At 34.5% G+C, this 22495-nt stretch overlaps 1 protein-coding gene across 1 annotated transcript in view; it reads left to right on the top strand.

Moving 5' to 3' along the window:
• Positions 1–22495, top strand: part of CFAP47 (cilia and flagella associated protein 47) — a 423400-nt gene that overhangs the window by 140510 nt on the left and 260395 nt on the right. The window contains exons 30-32 of the mRNA XM_074358969.1: positions 2981–3202; positions 13665–13746; positions 14654–14782. Coding sequence (XP_074215070.1) covers positions 2981–3202; positions 13665–13746; positions 14654–14782 — 433 coding nt within the window. The remainder of the gene's footprint in view (positions 1–2980; positions 3203–13664; positions 13747–14653; positions 14783–22495) is intronic.

The following is a 22495-nucleotide window of genomic DNA, read 5'->3' on the forward strand; positions in this document are numbered from 1 at the left end:
ATGAATATATGATTGACTCAGTACCACTTATGGAAAAGACCATCCTTCCTACTCCCTTTCTACTGTACAATGCCTCCTTTCTTATAAGTTAAGTATTCATATAGTTGTAAATCTGTGTAGTATATTCCTTTGATTAATTTATATACTTATGCATCAATATCAAATCATCTAAAATTCTATTACTTTATAGTTTTTGATATCCAGTAGTGTAAGTACTCAAAGTTTATTGTTCTTCAGTATCTTCTTAGCTACTTATGCCATTTGCATTTCTATATAAATATTAGAATCAATTATAAGTATCTGCCCCAAAAAAGGCACCTTGCCATTATTTTTATTGTGATCGAACTTTGTCTATGAATACATTTAGAAAGAAATGACATCTTTGCACTATCACCTTAATCAGAAAACAAAGCTTTTATCTTCCTTTATTTAGCTCCTTTAGAATTTATTGTAGTGATGATTTATAGTTTTCAGTTGCAGTTCTTGCACATATTTTGGTAGATTTATCCTTGGTTATTTATTATGTTTTGGAAGTTATGTTAAATGACATTTTTTTCTTATTATGTTTGATTTTTCTATATGCTACGTATAAATAATGTTGATTATCATATACTGACATTTATTCAGTAGTCTTGTTAAGGCAACTTACTAATTCTTTGTCTGTAGTTTTTTTTTTTTTTTTATTCTCTGAAACGTATCTGCAAATGATCACTTTTTTTTTCTTTTTCACTTCTTACATCTTTGATTTCTCTTCCTTGAGTTAATACGTTGGCTCCAGTCTCCAGTTACATAATGAATGGTAGGCATCTTCCTCTTAATCTCAATTTTAGGAAGAAAACCTTTCAACATTTATCATTAAGTATGAGGTTCACTCTCTGCTTTTTATAGAAACCTTTCATCAGTTTATGAAGTTTATTTATAGTAGTTAAGAGTTTTCATAATGAAAAGATTTAATTTTTAAACTATAAATTTTGTCTAAATTTGGCTGTATATTAATTGCATATTTTTATATATAATATATTATTTTCATTCCATTCTTTTTTTTTTCTAATTTCCAATGTGATTTATAAAAATTGTCTAGAAGCTTATGTTTGGTGATTTTGCTGTTGGTATTCAGCATAATTTCATTGAGGTCAGAGACCATCCCCTTTGAAATTTTTGAACATTTGTTTATTAGCCAGCATTTAGTTTTTATAGAAATTTCAACTTGAAAATATTGTGTATTTTATAGTTATTGAAAGCTGTTTTCCGTCTACACACATGGTACAAGTTTACTTATTATATTCTTTAAATAATACATATGCTTACTGATTTTTAAATTATCAATTATTAGGATAAATTGTTAAAGTCTTTATTTGTATTTGTATATTTGGTTACTTTTTAAAAATTCAGTCCTTTTGCTTTACGTATTTTGAAGCTGTTACCAAGTACGTTGAAATATGCAATTATAATACCTTCATGGTGTATTGCAACTTTTATGCCCATGGAATGTCTGTCTTTATACTTAGTAACGGTTTGTGCCTTAAATTCCTTTTGTCCATCTATATTGCAGTATGGATACTTTCCAATGATCTGTATTTCAGCGCTTAGTTTGCTCTTCACTTAATCTGCTGGTAAACTCATCCATTGCTCTCTTAATTTTACTTACTGGATTTATTTGTAAATTTTCCATTTAATCATTTTTATATAATGTATAGTTCTCCATTTAGTCATTTTTATATAATTATAGGTGGACGTTCTAAACATAGTACCTACACTGAATTTAAAAATCTGTGTTTTAAAACTGTATCTGGGACCCCTGTGTGTCTGTTTATATTGTTTATTATTTTTTCCCATTTACACTCATTTTGTTGCTTTTTTTTCCTTTTTATTTAGTGATAGGTTATGTTTTCATTCTGTTTAGGCCATTTATCTTTTTCATAATTTTTGTAGAAATATTTTAAGGCCTATGATGGTGCTGATTTTCTTCATGAAATATTTCTTTGATCTGTTGGTAACTTCAGGATATACTAGGTTTACTATATACATTACTTCTCTGGAGACTGAGAAAAGAAAGGTCAAGTAACTTCCATAAAGTCACAGAGTAAATGGCAGAGCCAGAATTTGAGGACTAATAGTCAAACCCTTACTTTTACTCTCTCTTGTGTATGCTATACAGACCTTAAACTGGAGAACTGCTATTCAGAATGGCTCCTTGGGCACTTCTTATTTGTCAGTCTAAGCTAGTGACATTTGTCACTCGGCTAGCAAATAAATATGCAATGTAGTATTAGATATTTGATAAACTGTCAGCATCAAGAATTGGTTGGAATTTTTTTACTCCATTTAATAATTAGCATGTGTCACAAGTTGGTCTGGGAGGTTTCATGAAATAGAGATTGCATTGTCTTATTTAAAGAACAGAAAAATATGTGGAAACAATAGATCTTTGGACTTTGTCTTTAAAATGATAATCCCCACTCATGTAGCCAGCGTACAGGATATGCCCTTCTAAGTATTTAAATATAAATATTGAGAAAATGTGTGTAAATTTGTCTTTGTATATATATGTGTGATGAATGTTTGAAATTTGTCTTGCAAACAATTATAGGTATGATTATTTTTAATCTATAGTGTACAGAATTGAGTGCAATGAGTTGAGATAACTTGTTACACTCACGTAGCTGGTAGGTAATGGGTCCAGAATTTAACCCTTATACTGTTTTTCTGAAGGACTTAACATTTTCTTATCACAATCCAATTTTTTAGACTTGACAATTGCAACATTAGATAATGATGTGTGCTTAAACAATTTATTGGAAAGCTCTCAGGTTATTAAAAAAATCTAATTTTTATTTACAAATGGTAGATAAATGAAGTAAATTTTGTCATTTCTTATTTGATTTTAAATAGAATTTTATTTAGTCATTGAGAATGGGTTTTTTTTTCTCTGTAACAAACATTTTGAGGTGTTTTTAATTTTAAACTTGTTCTCCCACAGGGATGTGTATAAAATACAATTCAAGTCATCAGCCATATCACCCCAAAAATTTTCCAGACAGAATGACTTTTCCAGATATAATAAGACCATTTATGATGTGATGCTCCACTTAAGTGGAAAAATGCTACCTGGAATTAGTTCAAGTCAGTCTTTACCTGTGAATTATCCTGAAAGAGTGATTCAACTTCATTTGCAACATTCTTTACTTCTTGACTTTCTCAAGTAAGGGCATGAATGTGCTAATTTTAAAATGTAATTGTGGTATGGATAGATAGATAAGTAGATAGGTGGATGGGTAGATAGACTTTGGTATTATTTGTCTTTTTATAAAATGTTTACTAAGTTCCTACTACATACATAACCCTGTAATATGTACCTTAGAAAAATAATAGAAAATAAACACTTCATGACCTATTGAATTTATAATCTAAAGCAATGATTAATGTATCCATATCATTGGGATGGTGTGTTCAACAGGTTACCAGCCCTTCCTCACAGAATTTATGATGGTAATTTGCATTTGTAACAAATTTCAAGTGATCCAGGTACTTCTGGTCCATGACCTCATTTTGAGAATCCTGATGTAAGGGAAATATATAAAACCATTGAAAAAAAGGGAATGAAATCAATAAATTTATTCCTCAGATTACTGTTAGTATAATCTCAAGTTATGGATACTTTGAACTTTTAGTCTGCATGTTAAAGTCTTCTAATATTCAAATAATAGGCAATGAAATTTTCCATAAATGTTGATAGAAAGTATAAGAAGAATACTTGTCATCATTAATGTCTGTGTTCCTCAGCAGAGATTAAATGGTAAGTGGCCAAAAAATGGAAACGCAATGTTCATTAAAAACCTCAGGGGAGTGTTGGTGGATTTATAACACTTCTGCTTACATTTGCGGTATCCCTGTCCACTAGAGTCTCTACATCCATAGACAGTGTTATTACCCCACCTTCCATGCTCCTGTACCACTAAAATAACACTTGTTACTTGTCCTTATTTGTATAATATGGTTAATATATTTTAAAATATAGCCCTGTGTTTTTATTTGTTACTTCTTTGTATTTTGAATCTACTGCATAGTTGGCCAGAGATGTTCACCTACTTTGGCAGGGATGGGGATTGAGGGTAATAGGAGGACACTTACAGCAGGAATGCAAATGGAAGATTTGATGTTCATTTTTTAAAAATTTCCAGATCAGAATTTTTCAGTCCCTAGCAATCCTATGGTCTTAAAAATTAGACACGGTATGGAACAAAATGTATTTTCTTCATGTCTTTTGTTCTCACTATTATGTCAGTAGCCAAAACTGGCTGGACTTGAAAGAGATCTAGGAGTTTCAAAGTCACTGAAGGTGACTGAGTTAAGACCCAGGCAAAATGTTATGGAAGCTGACTAAATTAGAGGGACCCCACTGAACAGGCAGAACAGTAGGAGTGGCTGGCTCTGAAGCCACAATATTAATGAAAAATATATGAGGACTGGAGAGTGGCTGAGTCAGTTATAAAAGACCTTCTTGGTCCTGGGTGAGGCTAAGAGGAGAGACACAGGATCCCCATCTCAGGTGTCAGCAGCAAATGGCCACATGTGAACTAGGCTCCAGGCAGAGAGGGGCATTGTCAAAGAGCCTGAGGATCCAGAAAGGTAGTCACAGATGTTTATATAGATGTTAGAGTCCCTCTCCCCTACCTCATGAACACCCACTGTAGGGCTGATCCCTTTTCTCAGAGGTCTTACACAATCTGGAGATCTCTCCTTTATAAAATAATGTCAAGTTAAAGAAACACAAAGTACAGAGACTCATGAAAGTTAGAAGACCTGAAGTTGAAGCTTTATTTACTAGACAACAAGTCTACCTCTTCCGAGATGCCATCTTGTTGGGGAATGGGGAGGTCTGAAATTTTGACTGTTTATCCCATAGAACAGTTACTGTGAAGAGACTTTTCAGGTTAGAAGAGGCTTAGATATGTGAAGATTCAGGTCTACATTTCCTCTATTCCTCTACACCCAATTTGGATGGGAGAATGAGAAAGATTCTATCAGTTAAGGAAAATAGCACAGCTGTGTATAACTGTAAATTATTATTTTTTATTGAAGTACAGTCAATTTACTATGTGTTAATTTCTGGCGTACATCATAGTGATTCAGTTATGTGTATGCATATATGTGTGTGTGTGTATATATATATTTCATTATAGGCTATTATGAGGTATTTAATATAGTTCCCTGTACTATACAGTAGGACCTTGTTCTTTATTTTATATGTAGTAGTTAGTATTGGCAAATCCCGAATTCCCAATTTATCTCTCCTTCCTTCCCCCCTCCCTGGAACTATAAGTTTGTTTTCTATGTGAGTCTGTTTTTGTTTTGTAAATAGACTCATTTGTGTCATTTTTACAGATTACACATATAAACACCACTAACTTATTCATGGGTCTGTGTGCCCCACTAATTTGTAAGCATGCCAAAGACAGGAATCACATATCATTCATCCAGCATGTCTAACACTCACAGTCATTGATAACAGAATGGGGCCCATGTTCATTAAATATTTAATTATTAACATTGTCTCTCACAGAGCTTTGCTTTTTGAGCTTACGTGGTAAATGGAATAAAACTTTGAAATTGGATCTCAGGGCAGTTATAAAAGAGTAAGCAAACATTTGTGAAATATAAAAATTAGGGGTAAAAGAAGAAGAGGTAAAGGATTTGCATCCTAGGAGAGGTATAACCAGTGAGAGAGGGTCAAGTTGGAGAAAGATGGGGTATATATTATGAATGCTATACATTGATCATTATTTACAATATTAAACTATGAAGTCCTAAAAATAACTTCAAGGCATTTATTCCATAATACCTATATTAGTTTGCTAGAGCGACCATAATGAAATACCTCAGACTGGAAGCCTTAAACAACAGAAATGTATTCTCACAGTTCTGGAGGCCGGAAGTGCAAGATCAAGGTGTCTGCAGATTGGGTCTCTTCTGAGGCCTCTGGCTTGGCTTGCAGGTTGCCACCTTCTTTCTGTTTCCTCATATGGTCTTCCCCTGTGTGCACACCCCTCTGGTGTGTCTTGGTGAATCCAAATTCCATGGTTTTATAAGGACACCATTCAGATTGGATTAGGGCTCATTCTAAGAGCCTCATTTAACCTTAATCACCTCTTTAAAGGCCTTAATTCCAAATACAGTCACATTCTGAAATACTGGGAGTTAGGGTTTAACATAAGACTTTTAGAGGCATGTAGTTCAGCCCATAACAATACCATATGTCTTTTCTTATTAAAAATATTATGTGGTTGGGTGTTATAGTTTACAATAAATTTTATATTGCTATATTTGAAATAATACGCTTAATGTTTCCTGTCTTTTGTGCCTGTTATGGACTGAATTGTGTGTCCCCAAAATTCACTGGTTGAAGCCCTAACCGCCATTGCAACTGTATTTGTAGGTAGGACCTTTAGGATATAATTATGGTTAATGATGCTATAAAGAGGGGACCCTAAGCTGTCTTCCTAAGAAGACACCAGAACCCAAATTGGCTGGCACCTTGCTCGTTCTGTGACTTCCAGCCTCCAGAACTGTCAGGAAATGAATGTGTGTAAGCCACCCAGCTTGTGGTTTTCTGTTATGACAGTCTGAGCAAACTAATGCAGTGCCTAACTTCCTTCGATATAATTTCACTTGTTTATACGCAATAATCATTTTTATGATATAATTATTTTTCATTGAAAAGATACTTTCTTGATTTATAATTCCAATAATGTAAAACTCAGAACAGAAGCAAAATGCAAATATCATATACCCTGCATTGAAACTGTGAAGTAGGCTATCACATAAAATAGAACTACTGTAACTCTTACTTTCTAATTGCATTAATTTTTAAATAAATTATTCATACATCAAAATAAATACACTTAGAAAAACCAACTCACTTCCCTTTATAAGTAAATTTAATGCCATTTGTGATTTCACTTCTTTTATCTTTAAAAGCTTTATATCCTTCTTACTTTTGCATGACCATTATGGTATCTTATTTAATGGTGTTGCATCTGAGAATGGAAATATCTCAAAGCAACAGCATAAGAAGTGATTCTGAAACAGTGCACTGAATGGTTTAAAAGAGCATGACTTTTGAATGAGACAAAAGCAGGCTTAAATTCTAGCTCTTTTGTACTTCTGTGACTTTGCACAAATTACTTAACTATTTAAGCTCCAATTTCAGTATCTGTAAAATTGAGAATGATAATTCTTAAATTTATTTGGTTGGTAAAAGTGTTAGAAATAATAAAATGTGTATTACATAACACATAGTAGAATATTATTAACTTAAATGCAGTAAATCATGATCTATGGCTTTCATACGCCAGAATGTTTTCTTAAATTATTTTTAATATGGTAACCATTAGTGACATACTGAAAACTGACTCTTGTGATACTATTTCAGGAAACAGAATATTTTAAAAATCTGTTCTTCTATTAGAAATAAATGTTTTGTTGTCATAAGTGTGTCTTTATTAGATAAAATGGGAACTTTAAAGTTTTTCTGGGTTTTTTTTAATATTTTTTATTGATTTATAATCATTTTACAATGTTGTGTCAAATTCCAGTGTAGAGCGCAATTTTTCAATTATACATGAACATATATATATTCATTGTCACATTTTTTTCTCTGTGAGTTACCATAAGATCTTGTGTATATTTCCCTGTGCTATACAGTATAATCTTGTTTATCTGTTCTACAATTTTGAAATCCTGTCTATCCCTTCCCACTCTCCACCCCCTTAGCAACCACAAGTTTGTATTCTATGTCTATGAGTCCGTTTCTGTTTTGTATTTATGCTTTGTTTGTTTGTTTTTGTTTTGTTTTGTTTTTTAGATTCCACATACGAGTGATCTCATATGGTATTTTTCTTTCTCTTTCTGGCTTGCTTCGCTTAGAATGACATTCTCCAGGAGCATCCATGTTGCTGCAAATGGCATTATGTTGTTGGTTTTTATGGCTGAGTAGTATTCCATTGTATAAATATACCACCACTTCTTTATCCAGTCACCTGTTGATGGACATTTAGGCTGTTTCCATGTCTTGGCTATTGTAAATAATGCTGCTATGAACATTGGGGTGCAGGTGTCATCCTGAAGTAGGGCTTCTTCTGGATATATGCCCAGGAGTGGGATTCCTGGGTCATATGGTAAGTCTATTCCTAGTCTTTTGAGGAATCTCCATACTGTTTTCCACAGTGGCCACACCAACCTGTATTCCCACCAGCAGTGAAGTAGGGTTCCCTTTCCTCCACAGCCTCTCCAGCATTTGTCATTTGTGGGTTTCTGAATGATGGCCATTCTGACTGGTGTGAGGTGATACCTCATTGTAGTTTTGATTTGCATTTCTCTGATAATAGTGATATTGAGCATTTTTTCATGTGCCTATTGATCATTTGTATGTCTTCCTTGGAGAATTGCTTGTTTAGGTCTTCTGTCCATTTTTGGATTGGGTTGTTTATTTTTTTCTTATTAAGTTGTGTGAGCTGCTTATATATTCTGGAAATCAAGCCTTTGTCGGTTTCCTTTGCAAAAATTTTCTCCCATTCCGTAGGTTGTCTTCTTGTTTTACTTACGGTTTCCTTTGCTGTGCAGAAGCTTATAAGTTTCATTAGGTCCCATTTGTTTATTCTTGCTTTTATTTCTATTGCTTGAGTAGACTGTTCTAGGAGAACATTTTTGAGATGTATGTGAGATAATGTTTTGCCTTTATTTTCCTCTAGGAGGTTTATTGTATCTTGTCTTATGTTTAAGTCTTTAATCCATTTGGAGTTGATTTTTGTATATGGTGTAAGGGAGTGTTCTAGCTTCATTGTTTTACATGCTGCTGTCCAGTTTTCCCAACACCATTTGCTGAAGAGACTGTCTTTATTCCATTGTATATTCTTGCCTCCTTTGTTGAAGATTAGTTGACCAAAAGTTTGTGGGTTCATTTCTGGGCTCTCTATTCTATTCCATTGGTCTATATGTCTGTTTTTATACCAATTCCATGCTGTCTTGATTACTGTAGCTCTATAGTATTGTCTGAAGTCTGGGAGAGTTATTCCTCCAGCCTCTTTCTTTCTCTTCAGTAATGCTTTGGCAATTCTAGGTATTTGATGGTTCCATATAAATTTTATTATGATTTGTTCTAGTTCTGTGAAATATGTCCTGGGTAATTTGATAGGGATTGCATTAAATCTGTAGATTGCCTTGGGCAGTGTGACCATTTTAATAATATTGATTCTTCCAATCCAAGAGCATGGGATACCTTTCCACTTTTTAAAGTCTTCTTTAATTTCCTTCATCAATGGTTTATAGTTTTCTGTGTATAATTCTTTCACCTCCTTGGTTAGATTTATTCCTAGGTGTTTTATTACTTTGGTTGCTGTTTTAAAGGGGATTGTTTCTTTACTTTCTTTTTCTGTTGATTCATCGTCAGTGTAAAGAAACACAACTGATTTTTGTACGTTAATCTTGTAACCTGCTACCTTGCTGAATTCTTCGATCAGCTCTAGTAGTTTTTGTGTGGACCTTTTAGGGTTTTCTATATATAGTAACATGTCGTCAGCATATAGTGACACTTTTACCTCTTCTTTTCCAATTTGGATCCCTTTTATTTCTCTCTCTTGCCTGATTGTTGTGGCTAGGACTTACAAGACTGTGTTGAATAGGAGTGGTGATAGTGGGCATCCTTGTCTTGTCCCAGATTTTAGTGCGAACCATTTGAGTTTTTCACCGTTGAGTACTATGCTGGCTGTAGGCTTGTCATGTATAGCTTTTATTAGAGAACTTTAAATTTTTATGACTTTAAATTGAAAGCATGTGACTTAATTTTACTACCTCCTAATCTTGGTCCTTGATGATTGATTCAGTAAATTAAATGCTGTAATTCTATAAGGTAAAAATTATAATGCCATTCTTAACTTTAGAAAGTTAGTTATCCTCTTGAAATCTTATGGAATATTAACTGTGAACAAAAGAAGGAGGTTTGGATACATAAATAAATTCTTACCATTTGTGCATTATAAAAATCAAACACTTTTCTGATAGCATCATTAAACTCTGTGGTACTTATGAGCATTGTGTTATTCTTGTAACATTATTGTTGGCACAGCTCCCAGTACTGTTAGCATTAATGTGGTGGTTTCTGTTTTGACATTTTAGGGTATGAGGATGCAGGTATGGAAGAATGATTTTGGTATTAAAGCCAAGCTATTCAAATTTATTGTTCTTTTATCAGCAAATACATGCCTATCAGGATATGTTGGCTGTGATAAAATTCCTCAACGTTTAGAAAGTGACAGTATGGTTAATAAATTGGGTCATTAATCCAGGACATGTGCGTATGTTTTATAATGGAAATAAATGTATTAAAGTTCAATATAACCATAAATGTTATTAGCTTCCCCACTTACATTTGATGTCAGTGAGTGAGGACTTTTCATAAGTAAAATTATATCTGTTTTATGGAGTAAATGAGAAACTATAATTTTGCAGATTAAGTTTAGAATTTAATAACTCATTTAATTGTGTTTTCTTCTACTCAGTGTAAACTTGGAAGAAGATTCAAATAGAACACCTAGCATGTAAAATGTAATCAAATCAATTACCAGAATTAACTCTGTAAATTTACTGACCAGACATAAAATCTATTGATAAAACGTAACTGAAAATAGTGTCTTATGAATTGATAAAGTTAGGCCTTGAAGTATAGGCAACATGAAAAGAATGAAGCAAGTCTCATGTAAAGGGAGGAAAAATAATTATCCCTTTACCCGTCTAGGTTCTTGGCTGAAACCCAACCCACTTATAATAAAAGATTAACAGGAAAAAACAATCCAGTTTTAATTCCATATGTAAGTACCATTGTCCCACAAAGTTATGAGACTCAAAATGTAGCCATAAGATTGAGGTTTATATGCCATCCTGACCTAAGGTGGATAGATGTCAAGGGCTTCAAAGGGCTAGGGGGTGGAATTTACTGCAAGGTAAGAGGAGGCAATGTTTGGTAAAGAAAGGTTGCCCTGTCATGCAGATAAGTCTCTTAGGTGAAAAAGTTCTCTCTGATAATAGCTCTCTACCTGGTACAGGCCCCTTTTCTCATGGAAGTTTCCTTTAGAAATGTAGATTTCCCTTACAAAAGAGCTACTTCTGTTTTCAGAGCTTCTCTTGTGTCTACCTTTTCTCAAAATAATTGGTAACCCCAAGAGGCATATTTAAGGGTGGTATATTCTGCTACCCCTCACTTCATAACAACATGTGTAAAGTACTTTTAAAGAGTAAAATTCCCCTGAGTAAATTTTGATCGCATTGGCTTTATCCGGCAATTCATGAATCAGGCAGAGTTCAGTCTAGCAGACAGAAAGGCACTCTGAAGTGCTATACAAGGCAAGAGATTTTCATTGGCAGAAGGGGGCAGGAATAGGAAATTGAACTGAGGCAGTGATGGGGAGCAGAATATGCCATTCCAAAATGTGCTGCTTTGGCATGGGGATTGTTTTGAGCTGAAGTCAGCTGAGATCCAGCAGACTCAGGAAAAGCTTTTACCTCTCCCATAACTGCCTAAAAGAATTTAGACGAGAAGTATGTACCAGGAAGAGAGCTATTACCAGAGAGAACTTTACATCAGAAAGATTTATCTGCATGGCATGGCAAATGTTCATTTACCAAACATTTACTCCTCTCATCCTGTGAATTGTCTCCTTACCTTTTGAAGTTCCAGACTTCTACACCCTTCTTCTTAGCTCAGGATGGCATATAAGCCTCTACTAACTGACTGTCTTTGAGTCTTTGTCTTTGTAGGGCTCCTGTAGGTACATAATTAAATTAATTTTTCTCCTGTTACTCTCTGTTATGTCACTATGATGATTAGACCAGCCAAGGAACCTAGAAGAGAAGAAAGGAAACATTTTCTGCCCCTACAGCAAAAGAGGGGGATTGGTTATTCTAAGGTTACTTTCTTTCAGGAGATGGCAGGGGTCTATCAGGCAAATTACCTAACTAATGATGATCTGGAGACTCCTGATTAACCGGTTTAAGATTCCATTTCTGGGAGAGCCAAAACTGTAATTAAGTCTCGATTTGGCAGCATGGGTCTTAGCATAATCAGCTCCATTTTGGGCCTGTTGTCTTTCATAATGCAAAAATGCGTTCTTCATCTTCAGTATGCTACTGAGAGCCTGCTCTCTGCCGAACACTGTGGAATACTCAAATGAATACCATGTGGGATCCCTCCTCAGGAAACTCTCAGTTAAATGGTCTTCTGATAGTTTTTCTTAGGCTCTCACTTGCATTTGATAGAAGTGACTTTCCTCCTAAGATCCTGTTCTTGGCTTTGTATGCAAGGAAGTATGCCAATTTCTTCCTTTGTCCCTGAGATGTCTGTCTTTGTTTTACCTCTAGGATTTCAAGTTAATGGGGCATCATCTCATTGAATTCTTACATAGACTTTAGTCTGGCTATTCCTGCTAAGGAATGGTTTTCCATTAAAATTAGATTTTATTTAAACCTATAGTAATTCCAGGATAATGAAGATTCAGAGGAATAATGTTGATGCAGATGGGAAATGGGTCAAAATCAAAGAGAAAGAATGATGTTTTACTTGCAAACAAAGGAACTTTATGTGTGTAGTAGGATCTCTTCCACTAGCTTTGACTGGCCCAGAGCCACAGCAAGCTTAACAACCCCAGAATCATAGCCTCTGCTTACATTCCCAAAAGGGTGCCCGTCCTCTTTTCATTCATCTTTGTTATCTTCGAGGTTTAAGCTTTCAGAATTATCTTTCTGCTCCTGCCCCACTCCCACTTCTCAATAGTTACAGGACTGCACACTGCTGAGGGTGTTTACAGAGTTGAATTCTAGATGTGGCATTCTGTGTTACATGCTTATGGCGAGTGGCGTTCTTTGCTCACTAAATGAGTTAAACTGAAACACCCAAATCCCTACTAAGAAACATTCCAGCGAAAATTATATTAGATGTCCATAAAGTGGAGTGATGGACATATGTATGAGAAGACTTTGGACAAAAATATTTTAAGAAATATGACACTGCAAAAAATAAAATCTAAAATGATAAATTACATATATGCTTTTAAATGTATAAAATAACATAAACAGATATTTGCTGCTTCAGATACTACAAGTTTATATAATCAAAGAGGCCAGAATTTTTGGATATTCTCTGGAAAATTAGGTGATAGATTATGTTACATTGGGGTTTTCTATATTCAGGTATATGTGGTGATAGGCATTCAATGAACATTGGGTGACTAATGAGCTATCTATTTGATGTTTTATTATATTCAAACTTCTTCCAGGTATTTTTCAATTTTATAATGTTGTAACAGCAATAAAATGGTTAGTGTCTTGACAATAGGGGCCAAGTCATGTAATTCTATGTCCCATTCAGGGTAGATATGCATCATCATAGGTAGTTAGTAAGTTCTTTCTCATTATTCTCCAAAGGAAATATAATGTATACATTTAATTATTAAGGGAAGTTTTTTAATTAATTATATAAATTTAAATTTGAAAATGCAAATTCAATTCATAAACTATATGACATTTAAATATTTTCATTAAAGTTCAAATGCAAGTGATCTATGGATTATGATTATTTTGCTATAAAAATTTAGATTTTTCTTTTTTGATTTTAGTGCTCAAGGAGCGTGTGTTTCTCATATACTACCAGAATTTCTGCTTGAACTGGAAGATTATAAGAAGTGGATTGAAATTACAGTAAGAGAATATAATTTCTAGGAACAGTCTGCACAGTTATTACTGAATTTACTGGTTTGCAGCCTTTGTTGGAAGATTTTATTTTAGAATCCTTGATTTTTTAGTTTATGAAATATCCTAAGGATTATACCTCTAGACAGCGTGTATGTGTATGTGTGTGTGTGTATTTGGCTAAAAATCTCTGTGGCATTCCTATATAGAAACGATTGCATGACTTTATTAAATACATAGATAATTGCTTCTTTTAAGAGATACAGAAATGAAGAATGGTGTGTGCCTATATAAATTTTTTTGTTAAAATAGATTTTTAGAATGTATATCTTCCAAAGAAAATAACGATTTAATATCCCCACATTTGCCACTTCCTTTTGTCAGTTTCAGAGGAGAATAGGGAGAAATTAAACAAGATATTCATATGTTTTTTAGTAGTATACAATTCATTTTATGGAAAGCTATTGAGAAGGGGGATTATCTTGAGAAGGCTGCAGACTTTGAGGCAACTCTCCTTTAGTTGTGGTGCTATTGCTACAGTCACCCTGTGACATTAGCAGGAGAGCCAGGGATCTATTCTTTGGCACTCTGCTGAGTTTCTGGAGCTTAATACGAAGAGTGTGGCTCTTTTGGGGGTTCAGAATTTAGAATAATTTTCCATCTTGTTCTGTCAGAGTGAGCTAGTAGGTGCATTGAATGAATAAATCTAGACCTCAAATAGGGGCTGTGTGTTCTAGAAAGTTACCTGTGTTGATAATTTGGTATTGGCATGTGGAGAATTAGAGATCTTGATGAATGGAATAAAAGGAAATGTAAAGATTTTATAAAAAGGAAAAAAAATCATATGCTAATTGAAACTTTGGACTTACATTTGCTTTGCATTTTAATTAATGTTGTATTATTTTATTTCTTAAAGTCTTCCACTAATACCTCGCCCAAGTTTACCAGTATACCTAAGGAAAAGAGTACTATTATTATAGATATGACTAAGTTTGAAGCCTGGAGTAAACGGTCATGGACAGATGTATTCCTTCAGATATACAAGGTAACTTTTCCACTCCTGTTCATTGCTGGAGTTTTTGATTGGTTTACATGAATAGTGTGTTAGTTAAGGTATAGGTAATGCTGCTGTAAAAAATTAAAAAAACACAGTGTCCTAAATAAGATAGAATTATTCTTTTTCTTTCTCATGGAATTGTAGAGAAGTAAGTGGTTTAGAAATAGTGGGTGTCTCCTCCAGCCTCAGTACTGGGCTTTCATCTCTGGGTCAGTTTCTCAGAAGAAAAGGAGCAGATAAAAGAGTAGAGGACAAGTAAATATCTTTTGAGGATGTCTTCTGAAAAATGCATCATTTCCATTTCACAGTCCATGACACAGAATTCAGTCACTTGACCATACCTAGCTTCAGTGGCGGTTGAGACATGTAGCCTCTGAAACTGGTAGGTACAAGCATGTTCTGGTACCTAAAAGAAAGGATTATTGAATAGGTGTTGGTGAAAATTATAGTCTCTACCTCTAATGCATGGTAGACTCTTGCTATAAAGTTATTCTGGAGAGATATTAACTAGGAATCATACAACTGTAGATGAGACCATGTAGTGATGAGATTCTTCAATTTGCTTCATGTTAAGTTGCCTGTGTGGGTAAATTAACATAACATCATTGGTGCCTTCACACCCTGTATCTTAATTGCTTAAGCAAGAGCTGGTTTCAATCATGGAAATCATAAGCTAGATTTCCAAATAAGGCCCTGTAGACCTTGCCCACTAAGACCAATGGAGGCTTTTGCTCTGTCCTCTTAGGTTGCAGCCACAGATAGTGTGAGCTGTAGGGCAGGGATTTAAAAGGAGAAAGAAGTCAGATGGAAGCAGCAATTAGCTGTTGAAAGGAAAGGACAAAATGAAAAACTAAGTAGTGAGTAGTATATGTAAGACTGTTGCCACACAATGCTTTTTAAATGTGATCTTGTTTAATCTTCACAATCAGTAATCCCCAGTTTAGAAATAAGGATGCAGTGGTTTGCAAGCATACACACTTTCTTCCAAGGCCACCTGATTCGGTGATATAAAATCATCTCATGTAGGTAAAGCTTATTTCCTCATTATTCTCTGCTCAGGCCCAGGAGCCCAAGTTTCTAGGTCCCTATTAGACCCTCTCCCAGTCTAAATCCATCAACGCATCCAGCCACCTAAGCCTACCCTCTGGAGAGTTCCTTCTGATACCTGACTCCTAATTATTCCTCCTTTCTACCTTTTCTTCCCCCATCAATCTGTCCTGTCTTTCTTGCTGGGTATCAAGAGGAGAAATCTTGTGATTTCTTGAGTAATTCCTAGAAGAATGTATGAGAGTATTTGTGACTCTTGACCAAACTTAGATTTGGGAAAAGATAATTTTCTTCTTTTCTTTCTTAACTGCATGCTGTGTCATGTATAATTTTGTCTACTGATAAAGAGGAGCAACTCCAAAACAGAAGAGCTGCAAATGTCCTGGTTTATGGACAAGCTAGTCCTAATCTTGGTTTGGAGGCTTCATTCACTCACACATTCCTTTATTCCTACGTGCATGCTTTCATGTATATGTCTAGTTCATTTCACTCATCTTCCCCAACCTGTAGGTCTATGAATTTAGATACAAAGTGTCGCTTATAAATTCAGAGTTTAATAGCATGTCAGCTACATAGTAGGTGCTCAACAAATACTTGTTGAATGAATTTATTGATCAGCTGTTACAGTCCAGGTACTATTCTAGGCTCTGGGGGTATAAAAGTAAATTGATATAGTCTGTTGCCTCAAAGATTTTGTATCCTGGAGTATGTAAGCAACTAAATATATATAATTACAAAGAAGCATGACAAATGCTATGACAGGGTAAAGCCCAAAGAACTAAGGGTAAGTGCACATAGAGAGGAACCTAACTTTCCTGTGCCTTGGAGCAGATTTCTAGGAAGAAGGTGAATTTAAACTGAGCCCTGAGCAATGAGAGGGATTTTGCCAGGCAAGGGAGGACATCTGTTAGAGAGAGAAAAAGAGAGTACAATTTGTGTGACAGAGGTGGTGGATGAGTTTTTCTGAGGAGTTGGGCAGTAACATTTTTCAAGACAGTGAATTCAATGTGGAAATGACTGAGGTTAGACAGAGCATTGTACATTCTGAGGAATAAACACAGTGTGGCTGGGGATAAGAGGAGTAGACTATGAGCCCAGGTAGAAATTAGATCGTGGTTGACTTTATAAGCCAAACCAAGGAATCTGGACTTGATGGATTTTAGCACAAGGTCAGTACAGAAGTCTTTAAGGGTTTTAAACATAAGGTTGATATGATCAGCTTTGCATTGTAGAGAAATCACTCTGGTACGGTGTGGAAATTGTTGGGGGATATATTTAAGTGTCTGGTGTTAGGAATGCTCATGGTAGTAGGAAAGATGAGAAAGGGGCAGCTTTCATATATATTAGGAGTAGAACTCAGTAAGACTTGGTGAATGACTAGGTCTTGTGGGAGTGAAGGAGACAGAGAAGTTAAGGATCATAGTGGGTTTCCTGCTTGGGTGACTGAGTGGAATTTAATTCCAGTTACTGAAATATAAGAAAAGGAATAATAACAGAATTTTGTTGGGGAACAGAGGGAGGGACAAGGCAAAAAGGCATGGTAAGTTAATTTTGGTCCTCCTGTATCATGCTGCCTGTGTGATACCAAGTGGGTTGATCCTTTAGGCAGGAAAGAGATCTGGACAGTAGCACATGATGGAGATTCTTCACTGACTCTATGATACATTCATAGGCATGGATGGTTGCCCAATAGGTCATCTGTAGAGCTGTGTTTCTCCATGTATTGTGTCTAAAGCATGGCTAACTCTAGTGACCGTGTTAAATCAGAAGTAGATTGATGCTTTCACTTAAAAACAAAAAAATAAGCAATGTTGAGATGAGTTTCACAAGTTATAAATAAAAGATTGTGATTTTCACACAAATCCTTTTAGATTCTAATTGTCTCTTTCCTCGAGGTCATGCCTCTACTTCAGAAAGGCCTTTGTCAGTTATTTTTTGCCAATAGTTTAGGTAACAGGATATAGCTTGTCTCAACCAATTTGATTTCATGTCATGTGGTTACTTTTGCTTGTTAAATTTGCATGTTTAATTGTTGCTATTGTCTTGCATTATATTCCCAATTCACAAAAATGTATTAGTGGCTAATACATTTTTGAAGCATTGAAGCATAAGGGAGGTGAAAACAATAACAGAAATACTCACACTCTGAATGAGCTGAAAGAAGTAAATGTGATATTTTCATGAAAGAATCTGGAAAAGAAAAAGGTGATCAGAAATAAATATCTGAATAGTAAGTTTAATTAAACTGTCTATTCACTTGTTCCCAGTGTATTGTCTGTCAGAAAGTTTTTTTTTTTTAACATTGGCATAATTCTGTCAAATATTTTAACATTTTTTAACAAAGAGAAGTGAGTGATCTTTTTGGTTAATTAAACACATTTTCCCTAAGCCGGTTCAAAATCTCCCTTTAATAAAACTGGAATATATGGTGCTAAATTTAGGCAAAATAGTGATTCTACTGAAGCTTTATTTAAAATTGCATGCCTCTATGGAAAGCAAACAAAAATAGTACAAGGGATTTTATCTCTGAGGAATATTTAAAAGGAGCTTCAATAAAATATGTTTGGACATAAAGCAAAATTGGTGAAATTTTTCTATTAAATGGCTTTGCAGGATGTCCCATAATGTCAGTGGAATGCAGCATGGAAACAATTATTCTCACATGATATAACAAATTTTGAACATCTTTTTGGATATAACCATGTATAGGGAACATGTGAATAACACTTTGTACATCTGTGATAAATAAGCACTCCACCTGGGTATCCAAAGGAGATTGGTCCCAGGACCTCTGCAGATACCAAAATCTGAGGATGCTCAAGGCCCTTATATACAATGACATAGTATTTGCATATAACTTACACACATTCTCCCATATACTTTATTTTTAATTGAAGTATAGTTGATTTACAATATTGCATTAGTTTCAGGTGTAGAGCAAAGTGATTCAGATATATATATATATATATATATATATATATATATATATATATATATATATATGCATTTATATGTACATTTCAACTTCTTTTCCATTATAGGTTATTACAAGATATTGAATATAGTTCCCTTTGCTATACAGTAAATCCTTGTTGTTTATCTGGTTTATATATAATAGTGTGTATTTGTTAATCATAGGCTTCTAATTTATCCCTCTCCCCCCGCCCCTGATTCCTTTGGTAACCATAAGTTTGTTTTCTATGTCTTTGAGTCTGCTTCTGTTTTGTAAATAAATTCATTTGTATTATTTTTTACAGTGCATGTATAAGTGATATCATGTAATGTTTGTCTTTCCCTGACTTATTTCACTTAGCATGATGCCCTCTGTTTATCCATGTTGCTGCAAATGGCAAGATTTCATTCTTTTTTATAGCTGAGTAATATCTTATTGTGTTCCTTGTATAAATATACCACATCTTCTTTATCCAGGCATCTGTTGATGAACACTTAGGTTGCTTCTATGTCTTAGCTATTATAAATAGTGCTGCTATGAACATTGGGGTGCATGTATCTTTTTGAATTAGAGTTTCCTCTAGATATATGCCTAGGAGTGGGATTGCTGGATCATATAGTAGCTGTATTTTTAGTTTTTTAAGGAATTTCCACACTGGCTATATGAACTTACATTCCCAACAAAAGTGTAGGAGGGTTCTGTTTTCTTCACACCCTCTCCAGCATTTTTTATTTGTAGGCTTTTTGATGATGGCCATTCTGACTGATGTGAGGTGACACCTCATTGTAGTTTTGATTTGTATTTCTCTAGTAATTAGCAGTGTTGTGTGTCTTTTAATGTGCCTGTTGGCCATCTGTATGTCTTCTTTGGAGAAATGTCTATTTAAGTCTTCTACCAATATTTTGATTGGGTTTTTTTTTTTTTGATATTAAGTTTTATGAGCTGTTTGTATGTTTTGAAAATTAACCCCTTGTTGGTCACACAGCTTGCAAATATTTTCTCCCATTCCGTAGATTGTCCTTTTGTTTTGTTTGTGGTTTTCTTTGCTGTGAAAAGCTTTAAGTTTAATTAAATCCCATTTGCTTATTTTTGCTTTTATTTCTTTTGGCTTGGGAGACTGACCCAAGAAAACATTGCTAAAATTTATGTCAGAATGTTTTGCCTATGTTCTCTTCTATGAGTTTTATTGTGTCATGTCTTATATTTAAGTATTTAAGCCATTTTGAGTTTATTTTTGTATATGGTGTGAGGGAGTGTTCTCACTTCATTGATTTACATGCTGCTGTCCACCTTTCGCAACACCACTTGCTGAAGAGACTGTCTTTTCTCCATTGTATATTCTTGTATCCTTTGTTGAAGATTAATTGACTGTAGGTATGTGTGTTTATTTGTGGGCTTTCTGTTCTATTCCATTGATCCTTATATCTGTTTTTGTGCCTTTACCATGCTGTTTTTATTATTGTAGCTTTGTAGTATTATCTGAAGTCTGAGAGGGTTATGCCTCCAGCTTTGTTCTTTTTCCCCAGGATTGCTTTGGCAATTCTGGGTCTTTTCTGGTTCCATGTAAATTTTAGGAAAGAAGAGAATCCTGCAAATAAACCTGAAATAGGCCAAAAGATAGAAGTAACACTTTATGGTATCATGAACAAGTAGGAAAGAGAGCCTTTGAGGGAGGACACAGTTAACAGTATAAGATGAAATTGAGAGGTTGCTTAAGTTGATGGTTAGACATTCCCTTGGTTTTTGGACAACAAAGATGTTTGGAAGACTTTCTGGGCACGTTGGTAGTGATGAGTTGGAGAAGGTCATTAGTTGGGCCTTGGTTTGATGAACAAATGAATGAAAGAAGGTGGAGACGGTGAGGGTAGAAAATTTCTTAAGAGTTGTAACTGGTAGAGGGACCAGATAAAAGAATCCAGGGGAATCCAATTTGGGGAGAACTCTCTAAAAGCTGAGTATGAGTGAGCATGTTTTGATATTACTGAAAAGGAATTGGTCAGAGGGAGAAGCTGAAGATCCAAAAGCCAAAAGAGTAACTGATGCAGGATTTTAACAAAGAAGATGAGAAAGGCTGGTATCTAGTTCAAGAAAAAGGGACAGCTCATCCATTGTGGCTGTAGAGAAGTAAGGAAAGTGAGTGCAAATGCAAGAACTTTTAGATACGTGGTAGGACACTTGAAGTGTTCAGTAAGATGTCATCCTGTTGCTCTTTGAAATAGAGATGAGGGATTTACTCAGAAAAACTAGCATATAGGCTGAGAGGGAATGGGTTCGATAAAGTGATTAAGGAGCCAGGAGCCACTGTGAATAATGGGAGTGAGAAGATAAGGAGCACAGGGATTTCTGGGCCTGCAGACTTCATCTTCCAATAAGGATCAGGTACATCTCAGGTTTCTTGGAACCCCTGGCAGTGACTCCATGGATGATGTTGTGCAGTGCTTTGGAGCTGAGATCAGACTGATGCTGTGTCATTTACCACCAGAAAGCTCCCCCTGTAGCCTCAGTATCTTCTTAGAGCTCTCTCTCCACCTCTAAGTGGAAACTTACACCTTCTCCCCAGAATCACTTCCTTTCTGGTCTTCTTTAATAGGATCTGTTGATGAACAAGCTTGAATGCTTTTTAAAAAGTTCTTTTTCTCTTCCTTTCTTTTTAAAAAATATTTATTATTTTCTTTTTTGTAATTCTTATCCTATGGAATTAAATTATATTTGCTACAACAGATTTGTGATCCCAATGATATTTAGACTTAAGAATGACAAGAAGTTTTGTTATGATGATAAACATTTATGTTCTATTTGAACAATGTTTATTATATCCCTCCGCTTAATCTATTAATGGAAATGAAAGCTTCTAAAAGTTAAATCTTACCTGACTCTTGCTGATTCCTACTTAAAATAAGTGTACCTTTTTAAGATACATTTTTGAATTAAGATTTACTACATGTACACAATTTGGAACACTCTGTGATCTCATAACAGATTAGTAAAATTAAAATTCGAGCCCATGTCATGATCTACATATTACTCAGTTTTTTTTAAGGGGCGGTGCTTCACATTTTTCATTGTCATTCTGTTTGTTCACTATGACACCAATATTATTTTTAAAATATTTTCTTTCAACATAGTCTAAAACTATAAGAATAATTTCTTGGTGGAAAAACAGCTTGAATTTTAGATCAGGCAAAAACATTTTAAATGCAGGTGTGATACAACCTTGTTTTTAGATACTTTGGAAAGGAGTTAAATTTGATAGCATTTTTTTTTTCATTCTACTTTTTACACTTTACCTTTTGTAATATTTTGAAATTGAACCATTCAGGATTAAATATTTTTCTAAATATACTTGAACTACAGATTGCGTTGTTGTATTGTCATGTCCCTATTTCTAAGCACAGTAACTGGCTTTTTATTATGCACTCAATGCATAGTAATTGAATAAAGGAGTAGACATAAACCTTTTTTCCTATTAAATAGAAAATAGTTTGTGTTTGAAACATTTTTGTGACCCCAGTATCCTGTATAGTGGTGACCACAGAACTGTATACAGACCTATTTCTCCTCTAAATGGTGCTCAGATGCTGGATGATTTTTTAGCTTTTAATAGTTTTGTTTCTTTATCCATTTGTTGTATGACTATATCCTCTCACTTTTTATGACTGTTATCAATACACGTGCTTATAGTAGCTTCTTTTCCTGTTACT

Source organism: Camelus bactrianus, chromosome X (genome assembly GCF_048773025.1).
Source record: "Camelus bactrianus isolate YW-2024 breed Bactrian camel chromosome X, ASM4877302v1, whole genome shotgun sequence".
In the NCBI taxonomy this organism is placed as follows: Eukaryota; Metazoa; Chordata; class Mammalia; order Artiodactyla; family Camelidae; genus Camelus; species Camelus bactrianus.